The sequence below is a fragment of the Parasteatoda tepidariorum genome, chromosome 6 (genome assembly GCF_043381705.1).
Source record: "Parasteatoda tepidariorum isolate YZ-2023 chromosome 6, CAS_Ptep_4.0, whole genome shotgun sequence".
In the NCBI taxonomy this organism is placed as follows: Eukaryota; Metazoa; Arthropoda; class Arachnida; order Araneae; family Theridiidae; genus Parasteatoda; species Parasteatoda tepidariorum.
The window spans coordinates 80,986,468-81,014,421 of NC_092209.1; the positions used below are offsets into that span (position 1 = coordinate 80,986,468).

The 27,954-nt window shown below is 30.5% G+C and overlaps 1 protein-coding gene and 1 pseudogene across 1 annotated transcript; one reads left to right on the plus strand and one right to left on the minus strand.

Moving 5' to 3' along the window:
• Positions 1 to 5,763, minus strand: part of LOC107439159 (flavin-containing monooxygenase 5 pseudogene) — a 9,977-nt pseudogene extending 4,214 nt beyond the window's left edge.
• An 18,787-nt stretch (positions 5,764 to 24,550) lies between these two features.
• On the plus strand, positions 24,551 to 26,775 carry LOC107449251 (zinc finger protein 888). The gene has a single exon (XM_016064734.3). It carries the CDS (start codon positions 25,311 to 25,313, stop codon positions 26,646 to 26,648), a length of 1,338 nt encoding a protein of 445 aa, XP_015920220.2. The 5' UTR covers positions 24,551 to 25,310; the 3' UTR covers positions 26,649 to 26,775.
• Positions 26,776 to 27,954: the final 1,179 nt, after the last annotated feature.

The following is a 27,954-nucleotide window of genomic DNA, read 5'->3' on the forward strand; positions in this document are numbered from 1 at the left end:
CCACTTGGATCAGTTTGCTTAGGGACCGAGGGTGAGCGGTATGGGTCCTCGTTAAACTGTTCAAAGTGCTCGATTTCGTGTGCAGGTGGTTGGGCTACCGAAGTAGGGGTGCCATCCCCTCTGCAGAGGATCAAATTTGTGATGACTTGTTTTCGGATCATCCTCAGGAATATTTCCCAGACGGTCGCCGATAGCCCATTGTGCAGCTCTAGTGTGACGTAAATGAACTACAGCAACAGTAATGTATCCGAATACCTTCGGAGGCAAAATTTTGACATTTTTAAACTTAGAAATGTTTCTATTTGGTTGGTACCTTATTTACGTCGCACTACATCTGCACAATGGATTATTGGCGATGGTCTGGGAAACATCGCCTGAGGATGACAACTGAGGATGATCCGAAGACATGCCATCGCACTTTTGATCCTCTGCAGAGGGGATGGCTCTCATGCTATGGTGACCCTACGTCCTGCTCGCGAAGTCGAGCACGGTAGAACAGTTTAACGAGGACCGATACCGCCTATCCTCGGTTCCAGCGCAGCTGATCAAAATGGTCACCCGTTGCTTACTGACATCAGCCAGTGATGCTTGACTTCGGTGTTCAACTGAGAACAGTGTCTTTACGATCAGTCCACTACGGGACTGTTTTTTATTTGAATTTATCTGTGTATTATACTCTAAAGCGTGGTATAAATACAAAAAATATGAAGGAAAAAATTTGTTGACAATGTGGGAGGACTTTTCAAAAAAGACCCAAAATCAACTTCTTTTCAAAATCACATAGCTTTAATGAAATTTATTTTTTTTCTTCATTCTTGCGTTACTCATCAAAGCTCAACTTAGGTAACAGACTACGCATTAGACCTTAAATTAATACTTAGATATTTTACATCAACTGTTTTGGCAAAAAAGGCAACAAATTGTAATATTTTCATTTTAGCTGTAAAATATAAAATAATAGTTTAATCGACTAGTCAGTAATCTGTTTCCTTGATATATGTAGAGCAATAGCCTGACCAGGATAGCTTGGTTGGCTGGATAGCATAGGCGTTGGGCCCATGTCGAAGATGTCGTGAGTTCGATCCTTGGCGGCCGAAGTCTCCCTGTGCACAAAATGCTAAAAACAAGCGAAAATAAACAAAGTTTACTAATCTTAATTTTAAAGAGACTGGCTGAAAAGGAACTAAAAATTGTTTTTGCCTAACTAAATATTACCACTTTTAGCAAATTGATGCAATATCTGCTCTCTTTTTTAAAAGCTGTAGGTAAAGAAATATAAGCAGATATTTCGAATGTTCTATGTTTAGTTGATGAAGCTAGATGCTGTTTTATTATGTCATGTTTATTACAACAGTAAGTTTCATGAAAATATTTATTTATTCATTAGTTCAGTTTGCTAACTGAGTGCTTAGTCTACATCAAATCGAATTTTAATATTTTTTAAAATTATTCAGTTTTTCTGAATTTCAATAATTTGAAATGTCAGGTTTGTTACAAATTATTAACTAAATTATTAATTATTAAAAATTATTAACTAAATATCTATGATTTTTTCATGCTTATTCATTTTTAAAAACTGCATGTTCTCAATATTTTAGAATTTTAAATGAGATCGAATAATGAATATGATCCATATCTTAAATTTATATTCTGCTTTGGAATGAACTTAACTGAATTGCTCCATCACTAAATTTATAATAAACCTGTATTGACAAAGATGTGTGTGTGTGTGTGTGTAGATGTAAACAACACTGATAGTAGGTACTTGCTAGAATGCTTTACGTACAATGACGTCACAGGCAATGATCGTCAGCAACCGACCGTTTTTGGCAGTGAAATTGCGGAATTAACTTCGCAACAATTTTTTCAAGCTCTTTCATAGCAATATAATTTTAAAAATCGGTCATTTTTCCTTTATAAACTTGAAATTCATACTTTCTCATAGATCTCAAAATACCAAATTGGTGACGTCATATCATTTTCTGTGAAAAATATCTACTTTTATTTTACCTGCTTTTAACATGAAATAAAAAAAAGTCATAGGTAATGATTATATAGAAATGTACAATAAACTTCTACTGAGCCGTGATGGCTCAGGGTAATAGAGCGTTTGCCTTCCAATGAGCTGACCAGGGTTCATTCTGTCAGATATTTAAGTTACATGGTTTTCTTTGGATAGAGATGATTTGATTGAAGATGTTTAAATGAGCCGCGATGGGATAGAGCGATAGGGCATTCGCCTTACACTAAGGCAAACCGGGTTCAAATCCCAGTCGATACGAATTCAGCATCCGGCTTGCACCAACCACAGTGCTGACGTGAAATATCCTCAGTAGTAAACGGATCATGGATTTGAGTCCCCTTGCCGCCAGGTTAACCGTGGAAGGTTCTCGTGGTCTTCCTCTCCATGTAACGCAAATGCGCTTTAGCTCGATCAAAAAGTCCTCCACGAAGACAAATTTCTCCCAATGCTCGAACCAGGAGTTCCCTTCTCTTCTGGATTGGGTTCAAAATTACAAGGCTACGGAGTTGAACATCAGTAGTCGTAAACCCATAAAATTAGGTCAGCTGTATAAATAAAAAAGCTGTTATAAATAAAAAAAATAAGATGTTTAAATACATTCTGAACCTTATTTTCGCATATTCACCATAAAATGTCGCACAACATGATCTTCAATTACAAGAAACTACATTTATCCCCATATACCGCTTCTTTAGTTTCTCTGTCTTCTTACGGTTATCCGATACTATATCCTCCGTTTGAACGGAGTTCGTAGGATGCTTAGTATACTGATATTGTGGAACAAAAACTTATAAGATCAAATGGTCACTTTCATTAACTCGAAATGTTTGGTCTCAAAATTTTAATTTTAAAGTTGATGATAACTTCATAGATACAATATGGATGCTACGGTTCTCTTAATTTCTTTAAAGACGACAGGAATCCTGTTAAAATATTAAAATACATATGTTTAATTTTAAATAGCGCAAAGTTCTTATCAAAATAACGATCGAGACAAAAATGTAAAACAGTATAATTGATGATAAAAACTTCAGGAAGGAAAATGAAGAGGGAAATAAAAGTCGAAAAATAGGTCTATTTTTATTATCATCTATTATTTTTCAAATCAAGGAAGTTTTTATCTTTTTGATTCAGTTCCTTGAATGAATTCATAAAGTAGGACAATATATTAAATTTCGTATTTTGATATTAAAATAAGTTTTACATAAGATAAAGGTATAGATTCGGAGATTGAAAAAATAATAATTAGTCACTACTTTCTAAAAAAATAAATGCAGTACAATTTTTGTTTACTGCAAGCCTTAATAACACTTTTGAAGGACATAAAAAAAAATCCGTTTGCAATTGAAATTTCAAAAGTCAAATGTGAAAATGTCCCCCAGCACCATAAATCAAAATGAAATAGTTACAAGGACGGCTATTTTAAACAAGTTAGCGTTTCTGTCTACTCGAAGTTGTTTGAAAACGTATTTTTTATTTATGGATTCCACAGTTTGTTCGACATATACTTTAGGGTATACTTTAGGCGTATTTCGATCGAATTTATTTTTATACCCTTATTTGCTTAAAAGTGTTAAATGATTTGCTTAAAATAAATTATTGAAGCTCTATGATTTAATACATTTATAGTATAATAGTAAAAGGGGCATCCATCGCATATGCTGAACCTTGATACCGCTATCATTAAATCAATGGAATAAGCTTATATAAATAATAATTGTTATATTTTTTATCGTTTTAGCTTTCATGGAATAATTTATTTCGGCAATCAGATTTCAATTCTGGAAATAGCGAAATGATTGAGTATGTTCCTTGGAACAATGTAATCTTATCCTCGTATGACGAAATATAGGAAAAATTGGTTTTCACAGTTTTTTGTAAAAAGTATCTTTACCTTCCAGCGGCTTACTTTTTTTTAATCAAAATAATTTACGTGTTCTTTATTACATTTTTCAAATCAAATGATTCTAAAATTTACACGGCTTTGGAATCTTTTTACAAATTTCAATTTTTAGTATTAAAGTTGGAAAATAATTTTAACAAAAGCAAATTTTTTCAGCATCGTTTTTTAGAAGAGCGGCTTTCTTAACATTAAGTATATAATATATATGTTTAAACATCAAAATAAAATAGCGGTTCGAATTTGTTCATTTAAAAAACAAAGCAAACAGTTGTGGTTTTTTTGGAGTTGCACTAAAATGTATTTACTTTTCACAAACAGAATAAATAAGAAACAATTAAGTAAATTATTAAATAATTTGCTTGTTCAACATTAGAGAGAAGGGTGCACTTATTAACTATGATCAGTCAGACTTTGGACTCAGTAATTTTAGCATAGAAAATGTTCTTAAAACCTTATCAGCTAACAGACTAGTTCTGAAACAATAAAAAAAACTTAACAATTAATTACGACGAGAGTAAATGTAAAGAAAACCTTTAAGCACCAATGAAAATTAAACAAAATAGTTTGCTATATTATGGGAAAAAGTAAAAGTAAAGAAAGAGTAAAAAATATAATGAACTAATTAGTTAAATAGTTCTGTGAATCACAAGCGGTCAGGTATTTAAAAATTCAATTTTATAGTTATGATGTTGCGACGAAATTTAAGATACTGAGATATTTTAAGACGCTTAAATACTTTGGCTACGTATTTGACATTTTTTTATGTTTGATATCTTTATACTGTGAATATAACGAAATAATAAAGAAAAGGACAATCAGTAATTTATCTCCATTTTTCGAAAAAATAGTATGCTTAGTAAATAGTCAGCTGTTTCGTATCGAATAACTTTAAACAACAGAATGTTTTTAATTTCTTCACATGATTTTGTTCTCAGCTAGCTGACAATAATTCTAAACTTCTTTTAATGAAAACTTTACAATAAGTTAAAAAAGAATTTAACATTAAGGGAAAAACCGAAATTAAAGTAATAAAAAAATTGATTAGTTTATTAATGAAAAAATAATATACGTGGTAGCGAAAAGAATAAGAATTTTAAAAATGTTAAAATCTGATTAAATAGTTGCTAAAATAGTTCTGCGAAACACCAGTGGACAGGTAATTAAAAAAAATATAATTAAAACTGTTGACTACGTATTCGTATTAATAATTATAAAATATCTATTGAAGAAATTGATAAATATACTATTCCAAATCTATACCAACATATGTATATTATTGAAATTTATCAATTATTGAAAAAACAAACCAAAAAATAAAATATAATCACATTAAATATAAGCCCAATCTGATGTAAAATCAATTTTCTATCAAAAGCATGCTTTTATAAAACTCAATATTCGTTGAATAAAATGCTTTTTTATTCAATAAAATGTTTTATTCAAATTTTTTACTGAATTACGAATCAATTTTTAGATAACTAAAAAGGAAACGTCGTATTTTATAATTAAAAAAAAAAATAAAGCACCAGCACAGACAGTGAATAAGAATAACACAAAGAAGAGAGACGATCCTGCTTTAATTATTACAGATACCGAATAAATTCAGTTTATTTTTTAAAATCATTCAAAAATAACCTTAAACTTTTTAACTATCAAAACAATCAAATATATTTATATAAAAAATAATGAAACTTCAGGGCGCAATATATTTTGATAACTGTTCATATTATTTTTATACTTACTTTATTTAACTTCAAAGCAAACCACTGATCTATGGATTTTCCTAGTTTTAATAATAGTTTAACTTGTCTGTTGCTTTTCATCAAATAATAGTTGTAAACGAGTTATGATTAAACATTCTGAAGCTTTTTCTCGTCAATTTATACACATTTTTTGATAAGTTATGTAATTCAAATCTTTTCTGTTTTTTTTCCTTCTACCATCTTGTTATCTAGAATATGATTAGAATCTTAAAAACAAAAATGCATTATCTGACATTTCAATAGGTCAGATATTGTTTTTGTTAGTACAGCCTCACAAAAAAAATCTGAATCACGTAAAAAATGCGTATTACTACGTAGACAATATTTGAGAGTTTATGCGGGAATAAAAAAAAAATTATTATCTGCAAAATGCATGCAAATATTTAAAACGAATCTTTTATAAATATTACCAAGCATCAACTGTTACTTAAAAGAAAAGATGATAAAATGTTGCATGCATTTTCTTAGGCTCTAGATCATGGGTCGCCCAACTTTTTTCATCTTCGACCCCTATATAACTTTTCGAAATCTCCATCGACCCCCATTCTACATTTAATTCAGATAAAACTCTATTAGATACTGTGTTTATACATTTATTTTATGATTTAAACATTTATTAAAGTAATAGTACGTTGTGTAACAATAGTTTAATGAAAATTATATTAATATTGAAATTTAAATACCTTAATATTTATTAAATAATAAGTAATTATAAATAAGTAGAAATAATAAGTAAAGTAACTACAGATTTATTGCTTCTTAACCAATGAGATGAGTGTGCCTGGTGTTATTTTGCAAGGCTCGCTATATTGAGTTCAAAATTGGTCAATTTTAATTTTATACCCCCTCGTAACTCCACATTTAATTTATTTCTGTACTTAGTTAAGATTGAATTTACGTCACTGAAACCGGTTTCAACCATATAGGAACTTGGAAAAGCTAGCATAAAAAGGCTGAGCTATTTCATAAAGTTCTACATATTTTTGCATCATATTTATATTCGTTCAAAATTTACTTATTGTTAAATTTTTAGAAAACGTCTTTGCTTCAAGATCCGATAATAATTCAGCAAACTCCTCTTGCAGGTTGATGTCCACGTTTTTGATGATGCGTTTATTAATTTATGTTCGATAAAGAAACTGATATTAAGTCAATTATAAAAAAAATTCACAAATTTTACATACTCAATTAGATATTTGGGATTTACGTATTAAGAACTGCTTTTTCTTCGACCAGCAATCGACCCTTCCGATTCGAATCGACCCCCTGGCTCAGATCGACCCCCACTTTTGTTAAATAGACCCCTGGGGGTCTATATAGACCACTTTGGCGACCTCTGCTCTAGATGAAACATTTGCATTTGAAATTTGAATTTTAGGAAAACAAAACGTCTTATGGACGTTAATAATTTTTCAAGCATTTTACATGTAGTATCTCCATGTTTTATTTACATATCATAAATTCCTTTGCTAAACAACACGTTTTCTAAGCATATTCAAAGTTGCAACAAATTACATTAATTACTGATAGTCGATTGATTGTAATCATACATCAAAATTACAATTTTAAATAATTTTTTCTTCTTTAATTCCTACTATTACTCCACACTTTTCCTATATGTATTTATATATCTTAAAGTTTTCAATCGTTAATAGAGTACTTTTTATTCACCAATTCGAGTTCAAATACATTTTTTAAACTGGTAGATGATGGTACTTGATGTTAATAAAATAATTTTTTTTTAAATATTAATTCATTAATTAAATTTAATTAATTAATTTTAGTTTCATATGGGAGGCAAAAATTTCTTATATATAAGATATTTAGCATGATATAATGGAATTGCAAGAGATAGATAAAATGAGAAATTATAGACCACCATTAGTTTCATGAATTAGAAACGAAAGAAAAAAAGTAGTGCGTGGAGTCCCTCCGCGCGGAAGAAGTGAAACTTCGTAATGTGGAAATGAAAATAGGAAGGGGTAGAAATTGATTTTCAGTGAAATCATATTGTTTCTTTAAGACAAACTTTATTAACATTGCTTACAATCCACAATTGATCGCATCTTTTAATTATCATTTTCGAGTGGAGAAATATCCAAATCATTTACAATGGGATTATGATAACTAAGGTAAGATAGGAAATGTTTGAGTTCTATTTTTTCAATATTTCTTGCAAAAACTGCATCAATGGTAGTTACCCCTGTTGGATCGTTCCTACCATTTTTCATTTCCAATCAAAATTTGTCTTTAAGGAAGGTTAATAATGTTTCAGGTAACGAGAAATTCACATTAAAATCTCCTCCAAGGATCACAGGCCGCTCGTTGCCATGGGAGCGTTAAACGTTTAACGCAACCTTGTTGGAAGCCGCATTAGAAGTTTCACTTCAAAAAATAGAAAGCGAAGAAAATAGTAACAAACAATGATAATAAAATAAAAAAATAATAGTCCAACACCAAGCATAGAAAAGAAAAAGGAAAATTGCAAGGAAATTCGCTATCTATTTTCCCACTTAATATTGTGTTTCTGTCATATGTATATACATATTTATATTAATTTGCAATTATTTAACAAAAAGTAACTAAAATAAAAATTTTCTCTGTTGACCTTACTAGAAATTGACTTTATTTTTTTTATTTTATATAACTTGTTCTAAATACGCTGGTTCATAAATACTCAAGATTGCAAAAAAAAAAGTTACATTAATTATCAAGTAAACAATTATTTTCTGCCACAATCTATCATACACTGTCCTGCAGTGCACAGATTGTAAAGACACGGTTCCCAGTAGAACACCGAAGTCAAGTATCACTGGCTACCGATCAGTAAGCGGGTGGGTAACCACTTTGATCAGCCTTCGTAGGGACCGAGGGTGCGCGGTATCGGTCCTCGTTAAACTGTTCTACCGTAAAGTGCTTGACTTCACTCGCAGATCGTCGTGTTACCAAAGTGGAGGAGCTATCCCCTCTGCAAAGGAGCAAAATTGTGATGGTACGTCATTGGATCATCCTCGAGGATGTTTCCCAGACAGTCGTCAATAGCCCATTGTGATCCGTGGTGGCTCAGGGGATAGAGCATTCGCTTTTTCGATGAGCTAACTGGAATCGAATCCCAGCTATAACTGGTCGATGCGAATTCGCTTCCGGTTTGCACCGACCCACGCTACTGACGTAGTGACATCATCAGTGGTAGACGGATCAGGGGTTAGAGTCCCCTTGCCTTCGGGCAAGGGGACTCTAAACCTTGGGAGGGACTCGCCCCCTCATGGGAGGTTTTCATGGTTTTCTTCTCCATGTAAAGTAAATGTAGTTAGTTCCATCAAAGAGTCCTCCGTGAAAGCAAATGCCTCCCAATACTTGATTCAGGAGTTCCCTCGTCTTCTAGATTGTGTTCAAAATTACAAAGGTACGGAATTGAACATTAGTAGTCGTAAACCCAAAATTGGGTCGGCTGTTCAACGATGGTAATGGAATAAATGAAATAGCCCTTCGTGCAGCACTAGTGCGACCTGCCTATCAATCGTACATTAAGATTACGATTCTAACAATATTTTCATGAAATTCATTTATTACAATTAACAATAAAAAACTAAGAAGTGAAAGTAAAGATGATTATTTATTATTATCTGAATATCCATTTATTATGCATATATAAAGAAGTGAATAATCGATAAATTGGTATCAATAAACTCTTCGAAATTGTGCTCTAAACTAAAAAACACATACCGATACATTTAATTAAGCTAAATGAATTCCAATCCCCCCCCCCGTTATCATCTATTGCCCTTCCCTGTGGCTTTATGTTATTAAATTAAATAAAACATGTTATCAAATTAAATAAAACACTCGAACTTCTTCTCATCAAAATAACGATTAATTACACCCTATATCGTTTGGCATGGCATAATGTTTTTTTTTCGAGGTCAACTCTCTATAATTAATAAGTACCACAATCAAAATTTTTTTTTTTGGAACATATCTTTTATGATGTGCCATAAAAACCACTTTCAACGGCACAAATAGCAGATATTTTAGTACGAATATTAGGATATTTAGTTTCTATTAAAAGCACCAATTAACATAAAACCATTGATACCTATTACTAAAATTAATTAAGAACCATTGGCTTCAATAATAAGGTGAATTTTTCTGGTTTATCCTGATGAATAAGTACCTTTACTCCATTAATTTACCTTTTAAGAGCATAATTTTTTTCTTATTTCAATTTGTACTTATTACCAAAAGTAATTGAGCATCATTGGCGACAATAACAAAATGCCAAATTTTTACGATTCTCATTTACGAATATAGTTCGTTTACCAGGAGTTGCACTTGACTTCACCTCCTCGAACTCAGAGTTCATTTCAGCGGGGGAGTAAGAAGAGAAACATCTCCGCTCTTGAAATTGAGACAACCCTTAATGCGCACCAAACACAAATAGTTAATTCTTTTTCAGTCACTTCGCTCTATCATCTGCTATTATATCCTTCGTTTCTCTAGCTAATTAAATATATCTTAAAACTGTTGTTCTCCCTGCAAAATGTCTCAAAAAGGACAAACTATTCACTCAAAAGAGAGAAATACTATAAAAAATGCAGCGAGATATCATCCAATTTATTAAGTAATTTAATGTTTAAAAAATGCGGATAAAGTTTGCGAAGTAAATATTTTCGCCATACGATCGCCAAATAGCAACCTTGTTCAGGATTGCTCACCACCTTCTCCCCAAAATAACGAAATGGCATCGTCGCGTAAAACGTGATGAAGGCAGAGTCAAGTATAGTGGTGTAACTACCACTATAAATATTAAATACTAATTCACTAGTATATAGGACATGTTAACTTAATTTCTAACTGGAGGTACCCTTTGATAAATGAAGGTTGACATCGTCGATAATATAATTCCCTCACCAACTCCTGGTGAACGAGCTATAATCTTTTCTCGATTAGTTTAGATTCCTAATAAAACGATTATTTCAATTTCTATTGCAAAAATTAATTAATTTTAATTCTTTAAAACTATTAATAAGGAAATTAACATTTTTATAATCATTTTTAGCGAATGAACTACTATCGGTACTTCTTTTGAAGGACGTAGAAAATCGCCAAATTATTACAAACGTTGACATTAAATACTACTGATGTTTGCGTTAAAAGTATTGTGGTGATGAGAAACTTTTTATGCCTATTATAGGTGTCTAATATAGGTATGGTAGTAATAGGTTTTTATCCACATTCCAAAATGGATTATTTCCCTAATATTACAATGCTATGCATTCCTAGCACCTAATGTACAGCCTTTACTTTTTTTAAAAATTATTTGTTGCATATTCTGGTGCTGCTTCATGCTATTAGATATAGAATAATATGAGTTAGAACTTCCACTCCCCAAAAAGATTGACTATATATATATTTATACATATAGTTTAATTTAAAATATGGTATTCAGAATTTACCCAGCGTTTAATCGAAAACTGCAAATTTAATTATCAGTTATTGTTGAGTTTCCGTTTTTAAATTTATAGAAACATGCTCTTACAACTTCTAAAGTATCAATATAAAAAAAAAAAAAAAACGTGGTTTCATATACCTTTTAAAATATGAATTCGGCCATGTCATCAAAATACGTTGCGAAATTATTAATGTTGATTTTATTTGTGATAATATAACAAAAGAAACGAAAGATAAATATTCCAGAAAAACGTGCGATTAAGCAAATTTTTGATTGATTAGAAATGCAAGATAGCAAATCACTCATATTCTATGTATGCATATTTATACCAATAACTAATAATTACCAACTTTAGTAATAATTACAAACTTTATTAATAACTACTTAAATTATTAATAATTACTTAAATTATTAATAATTACTTAAATTATTCATAATTACTAGCTAAATAATTTAAAACAAAGAATTTACGCGTCTGTCCTTGTATCAGTTTAGCGGGTTTACCGTAAACTCTAAAAAATAGGACATTTAACATGAAGCTAAATAAATACAGTGCGTAAAAAAATGGACCACCCTTATTCAGAGCATCGGTTGAATAGTTTCTGAGAAATCGAATATTAAATATACGACTTTTTTCAAAATTCAATTTTCCGGGAGCTATTAAACCGATTTCGCTCAAAATTTTGTATTTTATCATGTAAATTTACATTCTTTAAAATTACGTAAAAAAAATTGTATACCTTACAATTTAANTTTATTTTCAGAGACATTTAAAAAAATGGAGCATTTGATTGGCTCAGAGGTAGCCGTTGTTTTAAAATAAATTACAGGGGATTTAGTTTAGTCAAACATATTAAAAATAGCATAAGTGATGTCTGTTAGCTTACAGCTCTAATAAAAAAAAGTGTTGTAATGTGCGTTCTGTAATACTTAATATTTTTTTAATTCGTTAGGCCAGATTAGAATGATCAACGTGATCGTAGTTGCATAGGCGTGCTGCGTCATCAAAATAGAACGTGTTTATTTTGCTTATAGATATGCTTTTAAAACGTGTTACTATAAAATTAAATAATTTAAAATAGCCTGTATTGAAGTAAAAAAATAAGTTTTGTAGGTAGGTAAGTAGGTACTTTAATTACGTCACAATGGGCTATTGGCCTGGGAAACATCCCTGAGGATGATCTGAATACATTCCATCACAATTTTGATCCTCTGCCGAGGGATTGGCTCTCCTGCTTTGGTAATCCGACAACCTGCGCACATTGCGCGAGCACTTTACGGTAGAACAGTTTAACGAGGACCGATTACGGGCACCCTCGGTTCCTACGCAGAATGATTAAAGTGATCCCCTACCTGCTTACTGATCGCAGCCAGTGATGTTTGACTTCGGAGTTCTACTGGGAACCGTGTCATTACGCTCAGTAAGTTTTGTACTGTGAAACAGAATTAATGCAGAAATAGTGCTAATTCTCTGAGGGAAAGCATGAAAAAACAGCAATATTATAATTTACTCCAGTAATAAATAATATTGATAATAGTTACTTGAAGCAAAATGATAAGCTAAAAAGCAAAATTAATGGAGAAATGTTACTAAATTACTTGAGAGAGAGTAAACATTGGCAAATTGACGTAACTTACGCTTAATTAATTTTGGTTGAAGGAACGAATTGAAATAAAAAAATAAGCTATGAACTAAATTGCAAAATTAATTAAGTACAAGAAAATGTACTTAAAATTTCGCCACACTATTAGTGACACCAATGATGCTCTATTTTGGTAACAGGACACTATTGGGATCATGGTAATTATAATTTTCAAACTCGGTTGGAGATTATATTTTACTATACTACTATTCCAAAGAAATTAGTTATAAACAAGTAAGGGGACCGGTACCGTCTTAACGCATGAGCGCCACCTGGCAGTGCCCGAGGGCTCCATGCACTCAGGGGGCCGTTGAGAATCTCACTTCTTATAAATTGTATTTAAAAAAAAACTAAAAATAATCAAATCATTTTTTTAACATATTATATATGCATTGAAAATATCAAGAAACAAAAAATTAATCAAAGCTATTCTAGTTTGTTTGATTTTTTTCCTCAGTTTATTTTATTAGCAAAAATATGTTGATGTCTGATATGAGTGTCACATTAAATGTATTTAAAAATAAAGAAATTATTTGTTTCCACATCTGGTATTGTTGCGTTGACTTTTCTGACAGCAACAGATAAAAAGCAGCAATAGTTATTTTAAAACTTAAAAAAAAAAAAACTAATTTTATGCTTATTAAAGCCATTTTTTATCTCGCTGTTGTGCGAAGAGGAATATAAATTACAAGATACTAAAATGTTAAATCTTGATGAAGATATGTGAGTTATTTAATTTTGATAGTTTTAATTCCACCATTTTTAATTCTGACAATTTAATAAAGTACGAGTAATCTGAAGTTCTCCAACTCTGTCAAATAGCTTTTAATTAAATAGGATTATTACTAAGGTGAAATGCGCAGGTCATTGCCGTATATTCCTAACACTGATATTATTTTATAAATTATAACGGCTATTGCTCGGTATTCTTTTTATGCTATTTTAATTACATAACAATCCTAATTTATATGTAACATGTTTTATACAACATAATAATTTTTTTAATTAAATAGGATAATTACCTATCGTTTTAATATTATTTTAATTACTTAATAAAACTGATTTACCGAATGAAGGAAATAATATTTTTCTTTGGCCAATGATTTTTTAAAAATATTTTTTTTTGGAAAGCCAAAAAAAAAATTCCAGTGATTTACATTTGTTAGACCTTTCAAACTTGTGAATTTTGAAATTAGATAGAATCATATAAAAGTTTTATTTTTTCGAAAACGATATTGAAAATATACTAAGTTAAGTTTCATATTTGTTTGACTTTTAACTCATACTTAGTAAAATATGTTTGATGTTATGGTTTAAATAATAATAAGATATTTGATCACAAACACAAAACATTTAATTAAGATGCAACATAAAATGAAAAAATTCGTAGAGTAGCTTTTATGCTTTGAAAATCTGCTAGGTTGTTATGTTTTGATTTTTTACTTTGATATATTTACTTAAAATAAATAGTTGTAAACTTTGCTAACAATATAAAGTAATCCAGTTACAACATCTTAAAAACAGAACAGGCTTTCCTCTAACTAGCATAAAATTCAAAAACCAAATTTCGTCTTTTTCATTTAATATACAAGTTGTCATATCACTATATTTTAAGCCACACCGGACTCTGTGATTGTAATAAGTTTATAATTAAATGTCAGTCGTGGAAATTAATGTTAATGGGGCAAACATAATAAGTAGAGAAATAATGAAAAAATATTTATTTTTAAGTATAGAAAAACACAATTTATTTAAGTATAATATTCAAATTTTAATTTAATTTTTATAAACACATAATTTCAAAGCCTATCATTTTAAAGTGAATTCCATTCTTTTCATCTTTCTCTTGGTGTACTTTTGAGACAATCGGGCTATTTAGCGAGTTTTTGTACTTTTCCTTAAATTCCTTACATGAAAAGTCAATTGTATTGGTTTCTTTCTTTCCATTTCTAGAGTTAACACATTTAAATTTTCTGCCCTAATTTTATAATCTATCCAAAACTCTTTTCATTTTGAACTAATTTCCCAAATACTTTCTCCCAACGACTTCATCCAAAGTCTGCATTTTCTTGGGTTCGACAATTTTGATTTCACTAATGTTTTTCAAACAATTATTCCATTCTCCTTTTAGTACAAGATGCTTTGGATTTTATGATTATCTATATAATTTTTGAAGTTATACTTCTTATGCGACTTCCAACAAGGTTGCGTTAAACGTTTAACGCTACATTTTTATTGGCCGGGAAATCACGTGGTAGGATCTAGTTTTCCCTCATTCATTTCCGTATTGTTTTGGTTGTCACTAGCATAAAAATAATAAAAGTCATGAAAGTATTGTTTTTCTATAAATATTTTTTTTAGTTTGTTTTGATACACATACAATTTAATAGGGCAGTATTTTTTATTTTCAAATTTAGTGGATAACAATTGTAAAAAATGAGTGAAAACAATCCCACGGACAATGTGACGGATTTAAGGTTATGTCAAGGTACGTCTCTTGTGAATATCGATTGTTATGCTTTCTCTTCTGAAATTACATTATGACGAATTCACATACATTATTAATACAAATACATTATCCATGGCGAGACGACGAGGCAACCACAAGCACTTCCACTGATTCAAGAGGTCAACGAGGGAAAAATGCACAATATTACCGTTATTACAGAGCACGGAAGCGAGCGGAGCAGGAAAAAGAGTCGTTGAATAGAACTAGTGATCCTTCTACGACTGCTGATTCTTCTACAATTAACGTCGCAGGTTGCGAAGTTTAACTTCTTCCGCGCGGAGGTACTCCACACACTATTTTTTTTTTAAAAGTCATTTCACAATTTTCCAATCTAGGTCGAATATTTCTTTTACTATTTTTTGAAATAAAAGTTTTTTTTTTTCTTTTCATAATTCACTCGTTGTTCAAGTGCCATGTTTTTTATTCAATTCACCAGTTTTGTATTTAAACCGGGAAAACTTTTTTTGTGTGATCGTCTTTGCACAGCATATACCATTTACTCTTTTATCACTCGACTTGCATTGGCACTTTTCTTTCACGTGTTACTTTTCTTACCTGTCAGACATTTATTTTTATTTACTTAAATAGCAATTGATATAGTCAAAACCTGCTCATATTTCATTCGGCTACAACTTTTGAAAAGAGGTAACCATTCAGACTTATTTTAGATGGCAATTTAACAAAGGCCATTTACCAGTTAACATGCTTGAAGTTAGTGTACCCTTACAAAATAAATCAATGCTAACACTCATTTATTTTAGAATAGAGTAAAAACATTACCATCAAAACTAGCAACTTTAAATAAAACCGTAACTGTTTCAGCAGTAACAGCAAGACTCGTTTCTGCTTTATAAAACTCAGTTTTTTATTTCCAAATTTAGCGTTTTGAAATATCTGACACAGTTATGAATAGTCCTGTATTAAAATCAAACCATTATTACTATTTCATCGCCACTTTTTTCATTATACAGTCTAACTTCACATCCATTTTTTTTAATCTCACAATAAGTATAAAATACGTGATTACGAACGATTAAGAATTTCTTTAGTTAGAAACCATCTAAGAAACAGAATATTTCTTCTTTTGCTCCAGAAGGAGAAAATTTTGCTTTCAAGAGTTTCGGAATTTGTTTGTCGAAATTGATGAAGTTAATAATAAATTCAAATTATTTGAAATTTTCTGTTTCTATTTGGCTAATATTGTACAATTTTAATCATTTGTTATGATTTATGATGGTTATTATGGTTTTGTTACGGTTTCGTGACTAAAACTGCATTTCTGGTCCCAATAATCTGTTATGGTTACTTAGGATTATAGATCTGGTATTCCTGAGATGTAAGACTGATAAAAATTCATTGAGAAAAATGTGTTCCATAAAAAGAAAAAGAATAATCATGTGACAAAAATATCTTTTGTTAGGAATAAAATAGCTTCACAACAGATGTACATTTTATATTTCTTCATAAACTGACGAGTTAAATACACAAAATATTCCCTAAAATGCTATCGCTATTCAATCAACTACATGACATGCAATGCAAATATGTTTGATGACTGGAGGAAATCGAGACTGGTCAAAGGCAACAGAAGACTTTTGGAAATTTTAAATGTTTTAATATCCCTTCAATTTTAGTACTTTTAACTCAGAAGTTGCAGTGACTGTATTTATTTGAATTTTTTAAATGAAAATTATTTGTATTTCTTGAAAAAAAAATTGGTAAGTAGAAACTAATTAAACTATTCTGATTTCGCCAATTCTGATAGTACATGTCCCCTAGTGCCCTGTTTTCCTTTAGTTTGGTCTTGGGCAATCCGTTTACTAACTTTTCCAATTTCTTTATTACTGAGGAGAATACATATTATAGTATAAATATTTATTTTAAAAAACCCTACCTAAAGTAAAACAAAATAATTTTTCAAATTAATATTTAGAGAATAAAATAAAACGATTGCCTTTTTTTAAAAATTTTATAGAACATTTTCTAAATTATTATGGATTCTGTAAATGGTATTAATCTTTAACATGGATTTTAAAAATCTATATTTAAGGTGGATTTCGTGAAAAACTCTGATAAAGTACTAATTGTATAGAATTAAATAGAAAAACTATGCAAATTCTGATTCTTTATGCTTTCTAAAAATTAAATAAGTTCACTTTCTATCAATGGCTATTAAGGTATTTTTTAATTATCTTTTTGTGTACACTACTCTTTCAACAGATGTAGTTAAATAGATATAGTTATATTTTTTCTAAGAATCTGAAAATATATATCGAGAAGAACCTCCTGATAAAGTGCTAATTGTGTAGAGCTAATCTATGGAAATATTAAATAGCGAATCTATGGAAATCATTTTTCATTATGTATTCCGTTTTTCTAAAAATTAAATAATATCACTCACTAACAATGACTATTGAGTTGGTTTTTAATTTTTTTTGTGTACCCCAATGTTTCAACAATGTTAATAGATGTAGTTAAACAATTACAGTTGAAAGAAAGAAATAATATTAGATATAAAAGTATCCATTGTTCAAAGATAATTTGAACAATAAGTAAGAATCATTATTAAGTACATTCTGCTTTTGGATTTCGTGTGTGAAGGTTATTTTTTGAAGTAGAAAAAAAGTTGTTAAAGACTAACTGATGTAAATAAAAGAATTTGTTGACCAAAGATGAAGATACGAAAGGTGACTTTAAGTAGTAAGCCAAAGTATTTCATTAAATATTTATGTCATAAAATATGAAAGAAAACGAAAATAAAGTCATCTAATGGTTTAATGATATTCAAAAATAAATAATATTCTTTCCTTACAATACATATAACTATTTTTAAAATTAAACTACTTATGCATTTGTTTGGTGTTTTCTTGAATACAATAGAGTTTAATATTTATAATTAATATATGTTAAAAAACTATAGGCTCATTCTAAACGTGCAAAGTCATACAATCATAAAGAAATAAAATGATTTTTTCCTTTTTGTTTAATTTACTAGAATTAAAATTCGGACATGTTATGGTTTTAGTTAATAAGTTTTACTATAAATTATCGAAAACTATTTCTGCTTAAGATAAAATAGTTGTTTAATAAAGTGTTAGCTGCTTTATTTTACTTCTGATAATATAATTCCACAACTCGAAATTTTTTTTCTCCGGACTTTTATGAAATCTTACTTCAGAATATAAAGAACTAGCAAAAATTTATTGCTCAGAATTCTTTTATCAAATTAAAATTAAATAATAAAAGTAAGTATTAATTATTTTAAATTATATTTGTGATAGATTATTTTGAATAGTATCTTATAGTTAGTAGTATCTTATAGTTAGTAGTCTTATAGTTAGTAGTCTTATAGTTAGTATAGTTATCTTATAGTTGCAAGCAAAGTTTTATCGAATCATACGATTAGTTTTCAAGCCAAAGTGAAGCACAAAAACAGGAATGTGGTTGAAATCTAGATCACTTTTACCAACTTTATAATAACAGTCATATTTTAAGGATGACAAAAATCCCATATTTTGATCGCCAAAAAATAAATTCTCATGTCTATTTAAAACGATTATGTATTTAGATAATTTTAATTATATTTTCTGAACTAGTAAATTAGCATATTTAAATCGCACCATTTCAAATGTAACTTTTTCAATTTAATATACGATTACTCGATCGCAAAGTCAAAAATTGTGATGGGTTAATGGCCGGGATTAATTTTTTGAGACAAACAAATTATTTAGAAAATTGATAAAATTGTCGAGGATTATCTTCATTAGTACCAGTCTGCATTAGTCCCAGCAGTTGCAGTAGCTATTTAGCTCTAACACATTATTTAGAAAATTGATAAAATTGTCGATAATTTAGACTTCACTAGTGTTTCTCAGAGGATTATCTTCATTAGTACCAGTCTGCATTAGTGCCAGCAGTTGCAGTTGCTACTGATTTTATGATCCCTAACATACAATATTTTTCAATTTCTATTCAACTATTTTCTTAAATAGGTTGAATAATTCAATTGCTTCTATTCACTGTTTTTAAATTTCAAATTCTTTTCTTTACACATTTCACCAGTTATTCCAGATCCATTTTTTTAAAACCTAAATCACAAGTTTTGTACTTACAACGAGAATCGTTGTTACTCTTTTACCACTTTATTTTGCGTTGGTACTTTCTATTAATGCTTAAAATTACTTTAATTTACTTAATCTGTAATCGACTTGATGAAAACTGGCTGATATTTACATTCGGCTTCGACTTCCGAACAATTTGGATTTGGACATTCTGTGTTGTTCAAGCAATAAACAGAAATATCACATCATTCATTATACTGCCTCATTTCACTTCCTTTTCTTTTAAATCTTTCAGTCATTAAAATAGGGGGAAAATGAAACAATTCTTAAGGTACTTATAGCCATCTAAGAAATTCTTTTTTGTTCAAATGGGGGGAAATTTTAATTTTAAGGGAATAAATTTTTGTTGTTGTTGTTAAACTTGAAGAACCTATTCTTAAAATTAAACGGTATAAAATTTTCAGTCTCAATTTTAGATCTTCAACTCAAAAGTAGGATCAAAATAAATTTTTTTTACTCGGAAAAATATTTTATTGGTAACTACACGAAGGAAAAAATTCTGGTAAAATTTCTGTGATAATGTTAATCTTTAAGAAAAACATAATTCTGAAAATAAGAAAAAAATATGCGGTTTTTAAAATATTCATTTGGTAATATTTTTAGTAACGGTTAACGGGAAATGAGGGTTTTTAAAATTATAGTTTTCATTAGAACATATTTTTAAAACCTACAGAACTGATGAATAACTTTAACTAAACGTGTAATGCTCTAAGATATAATGATAAAGTACAAAATATAAATATATATTTTTGGAACAAATCTTTAACATATATTTTAGAACCCTTATCTAAACTAAAGTATAATAAAAGATTAACTCAAATTAATATTTAGGGGATAAAAACCGATTTCCTTGTTTCAACTCTTACAGATTTTTTTATATATTAATTTGGAATCCCTAATTTGTGTATATGTTAACTTAGATTCGAAAAATAAACGTATGGTAGAATACTCTGACCAAGTACGAAGTATGTAGAGGTTAATAGCAAATCAATGGAAATCAGGGTTCATTATGTTTTCCGTTTTTTCTAAAAGTTAAGTTTTAAAACCATGAAGGGACCATCATGAAGGGAAGGGAAAAGAAGAGATTTTACAGATTATAGCTATTTTTTATTGGTAATATAAGATTTACTGATATTACTTGCATTCAATCAAAGTTATAGTGCTTAAATTCAAGTGACAGACAAATTTCTGAGACAAACTTTCTTATCACTTTCTGTTAAATTCCAATTTTTAGCTCATTCAATTGCGTCATTTGAATTATTTTTTTTAAATTCAGATATAAATTTTTGTTCGCTTTTATTTTGTTTAATTTTCGAAATTAAAATTTAACTTTAATTAAGAGTAATTAAAATTATTTGCAACTGTCTTTTTTCAAACATAAATCGTGATATCAATAATTCCCATTCTTAATAAAGGTTTTCTATGGAAAACAAGAAAACCAAAAGTAAATTTATTTCCAATTAGGTAAGGACATGTTTGCATTAACTCATTTAATACATTTAAAATTGTTTATTTATGTACTGTTCGAATTATTTTATAAGAATGGTCACGTAAAAATTGCTTTTTTTTATATCCGTATATAAAATTTCATTTCTATAGTGCTTTAATTGATCATTTTACTGTTTATTATGCGCATGGATTTCGCTCTTTTTTTATATTTTTTAAATTGTTAAAAAGTGGGACTTCGAATTTTTCCAGCTTTTTGAAAACTTTGTTTTCATTAAAAAATGAAATGCAACTTTTAATTTTATTTAAAAAATCTTGAAAATCGCATATATTTTAATATAAAAAGCTATGAACATCAGCTTAGAAATCCGTAGCAATTAAAACTCATTGTCATGACAAGCCATAAAAAATAATTTTTTTTAATTAGCAAAAATGCTTTGAATTTTTCTCTTTTTTCGTTTGGAATACCAAAAAAAAAAAATTATTTTTTTTTTTACTCCTTGTCATATATGATCACATAGGCCAAATATTCAAGAATAAATTCTTTTCATAATATAGCTATATTTTTTAGGGACCAGTCCATTTTGGAATTTGGCAACTTTGCTTTTGGCTTTTTAATCGGTGTACATACAGAAAAATATTTCTGAATATTTTCGCAATTGTGACTTTTTAAAATGTGTGTATAAGTGCCGATAAAAAAAAAAATTCGATAATTTTCTTCAACGAGGAATTGAAATTTTTAGATTTGAAATTAGAAAATAATTTTCATTTTTATAATGGTTTTGTCTGGAAAAGACCTTCCTAACGATACAGTAACTGGATTCAAGAGGCTTATAAAATTGGTATTTTATGATTAGCATTATATTTAGAGGGAAAGGGGGCTACTGTCGACATGGGGGACGAGAGTAGACAACATTAATTTTTTTTTCCTAGTCATATTTCCTTTGTGAGATGTCGTAAATTGGTAACATTAACGTACAGTGAACCAAAAAAGGATCACCCTGAAAAACTTATGATTTAATGATCGGATCTTCACGTTCTAGGACTCCATCTTAATATTTCGTGGGTGTGACCTTAAATACGCAAATTAAATAGTACAGATGATATTTTATTTTAAGTTACGTAATCAGACACAGAAACATCCTTCCCTGAATAAACATAACTTCTGTTCAACTAATTCGATTACCTAACCTCTATAATATTGGCGATCGAAATGGGCTGCAGGTGGCGTAGAGCGGAACTCTTTTCCTATGGCAACACTTCACATGCTTTCCCCATTAGCGTGTGGAAAGTCATAGAGGAAGGAAGTACGTTAGTTTCTCTCTTGATTTTCATATAGATTGAAATCTTTTAACTTGAAAAACTATATGGAACTGAAAACTACATTAAACATAGTTCTAAAGAAAAGTATTATGGAAATTTTAAAAAATATTCTTATTAAATAAAAAGGAAAAATATTAAGAAAAGGGAAAATATCGTAGTACATTCCTATACAACTGAAAAGAGGAGGAGAGGGAAGGGAGAAGGGCTAAAGGCATGAAACCGGTCTCTCCCCAAATGGCGTATTCGAGTGTTGCGATCGCGAATAGGAGGTAGCCGCAATCCGGGAAATATGATCCCAATATTTTGTTTGGTTGAGCTATCCAAAGTTTCAACCCCCAAATGTTAATTTTATTTTTTCGTACTTCGCCAAAGTTCGAGAGCTTTTTAAGGGAATAAAAAAATTTTTTCACACGATAGCAAAATTCTTTTATCCAAAGATAATTCCATGCAAAAAATAACTTTTAGTAAATATTTATTATTTTTTATTTAATAATAGTCAGAAAACTTGTAAGATATATAGTTTTTTTTTGTGCATAATTTTAAAGTATCTAATTCCACATGGAAAATACAAAATTTAAGTGAACTTGGTTGATTAGTTCCTCTGAAATTGACTTTTATATGTACGACTTTTTTAAAATTTAATTTCTCAGGATTAACCAATTTCGCTCAAATTTTGTATTTTGCATTGTGGAAAACACATAATATTTTTTAATCCAATTTATATGCGAACAAGTAACTTGTTTTCATAAATATATTCGCTAACATGACACATAATTAACTAAAATGACAGTTAGAGATGGAGAACGGAAAGATTTTGAAAGGCCCCGCCAAACGTTTTTGCCCCAGGGATTGCAGGATGAAGTTACGGCACTGGCCTTTGGTCCTCCCCCTTCCCTCTCCTCCTCTTTTCAGTTGTATTGTCGTTGTTGTTGTAGTTCATTATACGTCGCACTAGAGCTACTCAATGGGCTATTGGCGACGGTCTGGAAAATATCAGTGAGGATGATCCGGAGACATTCCATCACAATTTTGATTGTCTGCAGAAGGGATGGCACCCCCGCTTCGCTAGTCCGACTATTTGCACGCGAATTTGAGTACCGGTACCGGTAGTAGAACAGTTTAACGAGGACCAATACCGCACATCCTCGGTCCCTACGCTGACTAATTCAAGTGGTTACCCACCAGCTCACTGACCGTTGCCAGTGATGCTTGACTTCTGTGATCTGCTGGGAACTGTGTCTTAACGATCTTTCCACTGCGGGACCTTTTCAGTTGTATAGGAATGTACTAGGATATTTCTCCTATTCTTAATTTTTTTGGTATTTAATCGCTAAAAATATTTTTTGAAATCTCCTTGCCGCTTTCTCTTAGATCTATGTTTAATGTAGTTTTGAGTTCCATATAATTTCCTACCTTAAAGGATTTTAATCTATTTGAAAATCAAGACATAAACTAACGTACTTCCTTCTTCTATAACTCATTACAAGCTTATGGTGAAAGCATGGGATGTTGCTGTTCATTTACGTCGCACTAGAGCTGCACAATGGGTCATTGGCGACGGTCTGGGAAGCATACCTAAGTATGATCCGAAGACATGCCATCACAATTTTGATCCTCTGTGGAGGGGATGGCACCCCCGCTTCGGTAGTCCGTCAAATTGCACTCGAAGTCGAGCACTTCACGGTCGAACAGTTTAACGAGGACCAAAATCGCACACCCTCGGTCACTACGTAGACTGATCCAAGTGGTCACCCCCCGCACACTGACCGCAGCCAATGATGCTTGACTAAGGGGATATAATTTTAGACTATATGTCAACCTTCATCTATCAAAAAGGTACCTCGTGATGGAATCAAGTTAACATGTCTTATGTACTAGAGATTTGGTATTTAATATTTATAGTGGTAGTTACGCCACATTACTCTCCTTCCAGAATTTTATCTGAGATAGAATTCGATGAACGGATTCCACTAGTTGATTCATGCTGCTTATTTACTTATAACATTTCTGCTCATTATATTTTTTCTTTATTTTTTTTTATTTATAGCCTTTCGCTCATTGCTTTTTTTTTTCTTTCCATATTGTTTATTACCGGGAGATTTTATTTACTTCACCGGATATTTTTTTTCTTTGAGCAGTTTATGTTAAGCAAATCAACTGTTTAATGTGGATCATCCATCATGTTAGCGAATTCATATCACTTCCGGGTCACCAATGAGGGGATATAATTATCGACTATGTCAACCTTCATCTATCCTCGTGATGGAATCAAGTTAACATGTCTTATGTACTAGTGGTTTGGTATTTAATATTTATAGTGGTAGTTACGCTACAACTTCGGAGATCTGCTGCGATAACGATCAGTCCAGTGCGGGACGTGAAAGCAACCGAAGGTAGAGTGTTTTGCTCATTCTGCTCTTCGCCACCTGTAGCCCATTTTGATCGCTAAATACTAGAGCAAGTGAAAAAAAATTGCTTGCGATTGTAAACCTGATTGGTGGGAAATATGGGAAATCGACTTTGGCACATACATTGTTTCCTCAACTGCGGAGAGCAGATGTTAAATTACATATGAGAGCTGTAAGCAGTTTAATGCAAATTTCAATAGAACTTTTTGGTGCTTTTTGGCCGTAACTGAGGCGAAAAAAACAACATACGAATACGTATAAATATTAAGCAATATTATTCATATCATGCAACTTATTTTATTAAAGAAACTTATTTATTATGACGTACTAAGGAAAAAAACAGGTGCAGTGTTGCTTTCGTCGTAAGATGCGGTCTAAATATAAATCATGATTTGTACTGAAAAGAAATTTAAATATTAAGTTTTGGAATGTCCTTCATAATACTTTTAAAACATTCTAACTATCACCGTCTTGTTCATTTTAAGGAGAAGCGTTTTTTTATGCAGTATGTGTAGTGAAACGTTGACTTGTAAAAATAATTTGAGTGAACACTCACTTGTTCATAGTGAAGAAAAGTCTTATTCATGCAGTGTTTGTAATAAAACATTCACACTGAAGGAAAATTTGAAAAGACATTATATTACTCATACTGGAATGAAGCCATTCAGGTGTATTTTGTGAGATAAAACATCATTTGTGTGATAAAACATCTATGCAGTATGAATAGCGAAACGTTGAATTTTAATAATAATTTGAAAGAACACTCACTTGTTCATAGTGGTGAAAAGCCTTATTCATGCAGTCTGTGTAATAAAACATTCACACTGAAGGATAATTTAAGAAGACATTATATTACTCATACTGGAATGAAGCCATTCAGGTGTAATTTGTGTGATAAGACATTCAATCTGGAAGCTAATTTAAATAGACACCGTCAAACTCATACTGGAGAAAAACCTTTCATGTGTAATGTATGTGGTAAATCGTTTCCACATAAAGCAAGTGTAAAAAGGCACTCCCTCATACACACTGGAGAACGGCCTTATTCGTGTAGTGTTTGCAATAAAACATTTAAACAATTAGACCATTTAAATAAGCACTCACTTGTTCACATTGGAGCAAAGCATTTTTCATGCAGTGTGTGTGATAAAAAATTCTCCCGGAAAACTAGTTTAAGAAGACACTACCTCGTTCATACGGGTGAAAAACCTTATTCGTGCAGCGTGTGTAATAAAACATTCGCTCATAGAGAAATTTTAAAGAAGCACTCTTTTATTCATAGCAAAGAGAAACCATATTCATGCAGTGTTTGTGATAAAACGTTCATGCAGTTAGCCCAGTTAAATAAACACTCTAGTATCCACACCAAAGAGAAACCACTGTATTCATGCAGTGTTTGTGATGAAACATTCACACGGATAACCCATTTAGATAAGCACTCACTCGTTCATGACGGAGAGAAGCTTTATTTAAACAGTTCCTGTGATGGAGTGTTCATGCAGAATACTGTTTTAAATAGCAACAATGCCGTAGAGTTGCTCTCGTGTCGTGAATGTCGTCAAACATTTTCTGACGAGGACAGTTTTAATAGACACTGTCTGGTTCATACTAGTCCAAAGTCGTTTTCGTGCAATGTATGCAATAAGACATTTCTACTGGAAACTGATCTAAATAAGCACGCTTCTATTCATACAGACAAAAAGCTTTATTCGTGCAGTGTGTGTAATAAATCGTTCAATCATAAAGGTACTCTAAATAGACACTACCTTATTCATAGCGGAGAGAAGCATTATTCATGCAGTGTGTGCAAGAAAACTTTTGCTCAGAAAACTGGCTTAAATACACACTTCCGTGTTCATACCGGAGAAAAACCTTATTTATGTAAAGTTTGTAATAAAACATTCACCCGGAAGGCATATTTAAATGAACATTCTGCTATACATACTGGAGAAAAGCACTTCTCATGCAGTGTGTGTGATGAAAAATTCCGGTTTAAATCTAATTTGAATAAACATTTTCTTGCTGCTCATAATGAAGAAAAAGTAGAGTTATGTTAAATTTTATTCTTGTCACATAAAATCTTTATATGATGCATATATGATAGATTCTTTCTATTATGTCTAATCAAACTTTCAAATACAGAAAAAATAAGAAAGTGTTTAAATAAATGTTCGTATTAGAGTATTGTATGGTCTGATAAATCTTAAAATAATACAAAATTTGACAAAGAGACTTTATGGTCAAAGATACTTAAAATCTCTTAGAAATATTAAACAACAGTTAGTAGAGCAAATGCATAGTTATAAAAAAGCTACAATTGCCTTTGCCTTTAGAAGCCTTTGTTAGCTTTAGAACCATACTGTAGTAGCATGTCGTGTGATATATCTTATCAAAATAATACAAATTTGATTAGGAGATTTTAGTACAGTATGGGACCCCTAATGCAGCATCCCCAGATTTGGCAGGATCTGAAATTCGGCACTTAATCAGATGTAAAAAATTTTTTTAAAAGAAATTTTTATTCATAAGAGAAAAAAAAATCAGTTATATTCTCTTATTATTTAAAATTTTATTCTGTTGAATAAAGTGACTTAATTTTATCTTTTAAAAATAAAAAAATAATAAATCTGTGTCAAACAAAACATCTGTTCCTAAAGCAGTTTAAAATAAAGTGAAAGGGAAAAGTAAAAACACCTGCATTTCCAATGAATAAAAAAAAGTAATGTAAGTTGGGTTGGGAGAAACTGATCAATCAATTAAGTCAGCTGTGCATGTGCTCTACTGGTGTGTCTCCACATTTCCCTCTTCCAATTGACCATAAATTGGCCACACCTAGTTGACATTGAAACTACCACATGGGGTACAAAGTGGGGTACTATGTCCTCTTTGAGTCTCCTTGACATTGCTATAGTGTTCTTATTCTTGTGCAGTTCTCATATTGTTTTCTTTATCTCACATCGCTTATTTTTTTTATTAGTTATTAACTGTTAATTTTTTTTAGGTAATTGCTAGCTTGTTTTTTTTTAATCGTATTAGTTGTCTGCTTGTTTTTTTAATCGTTGTTAGTTTTTTTTGTCGTTATTAATTGTTAGCTTGTTTCTTGTAGTTATTCATTGTTAGTCTTAGTTTCTTAGCATTAATTTTTTTTTTTTGAAGTTTCTTGTTAGCTTTTTTTTGTGATGTTATCTAAAAGAAAAAAAAAAGAGCAATAATCTCGCTCCAAAGAAGAAACGATTATTTCTTAGTTCGTTGCATAAAGTGGAATTGCTAAAAAAGTTAGACAATGGAACACCTGTAAAAATGCTTTACAAGGAATATGGCGTTGGAAGCTCAATGATTTACAACTTGAAAAACAAAAGGCTG

Excerpts from the sequence above, each read along its gene's own strand:
- LOC107449251 (XM_016064734.3), top strand. The coding sequence starts at position 25,311 with ATGAATAGCGAAACGTTGAATTTTAATAATAATTTGAAAGAACACTCA.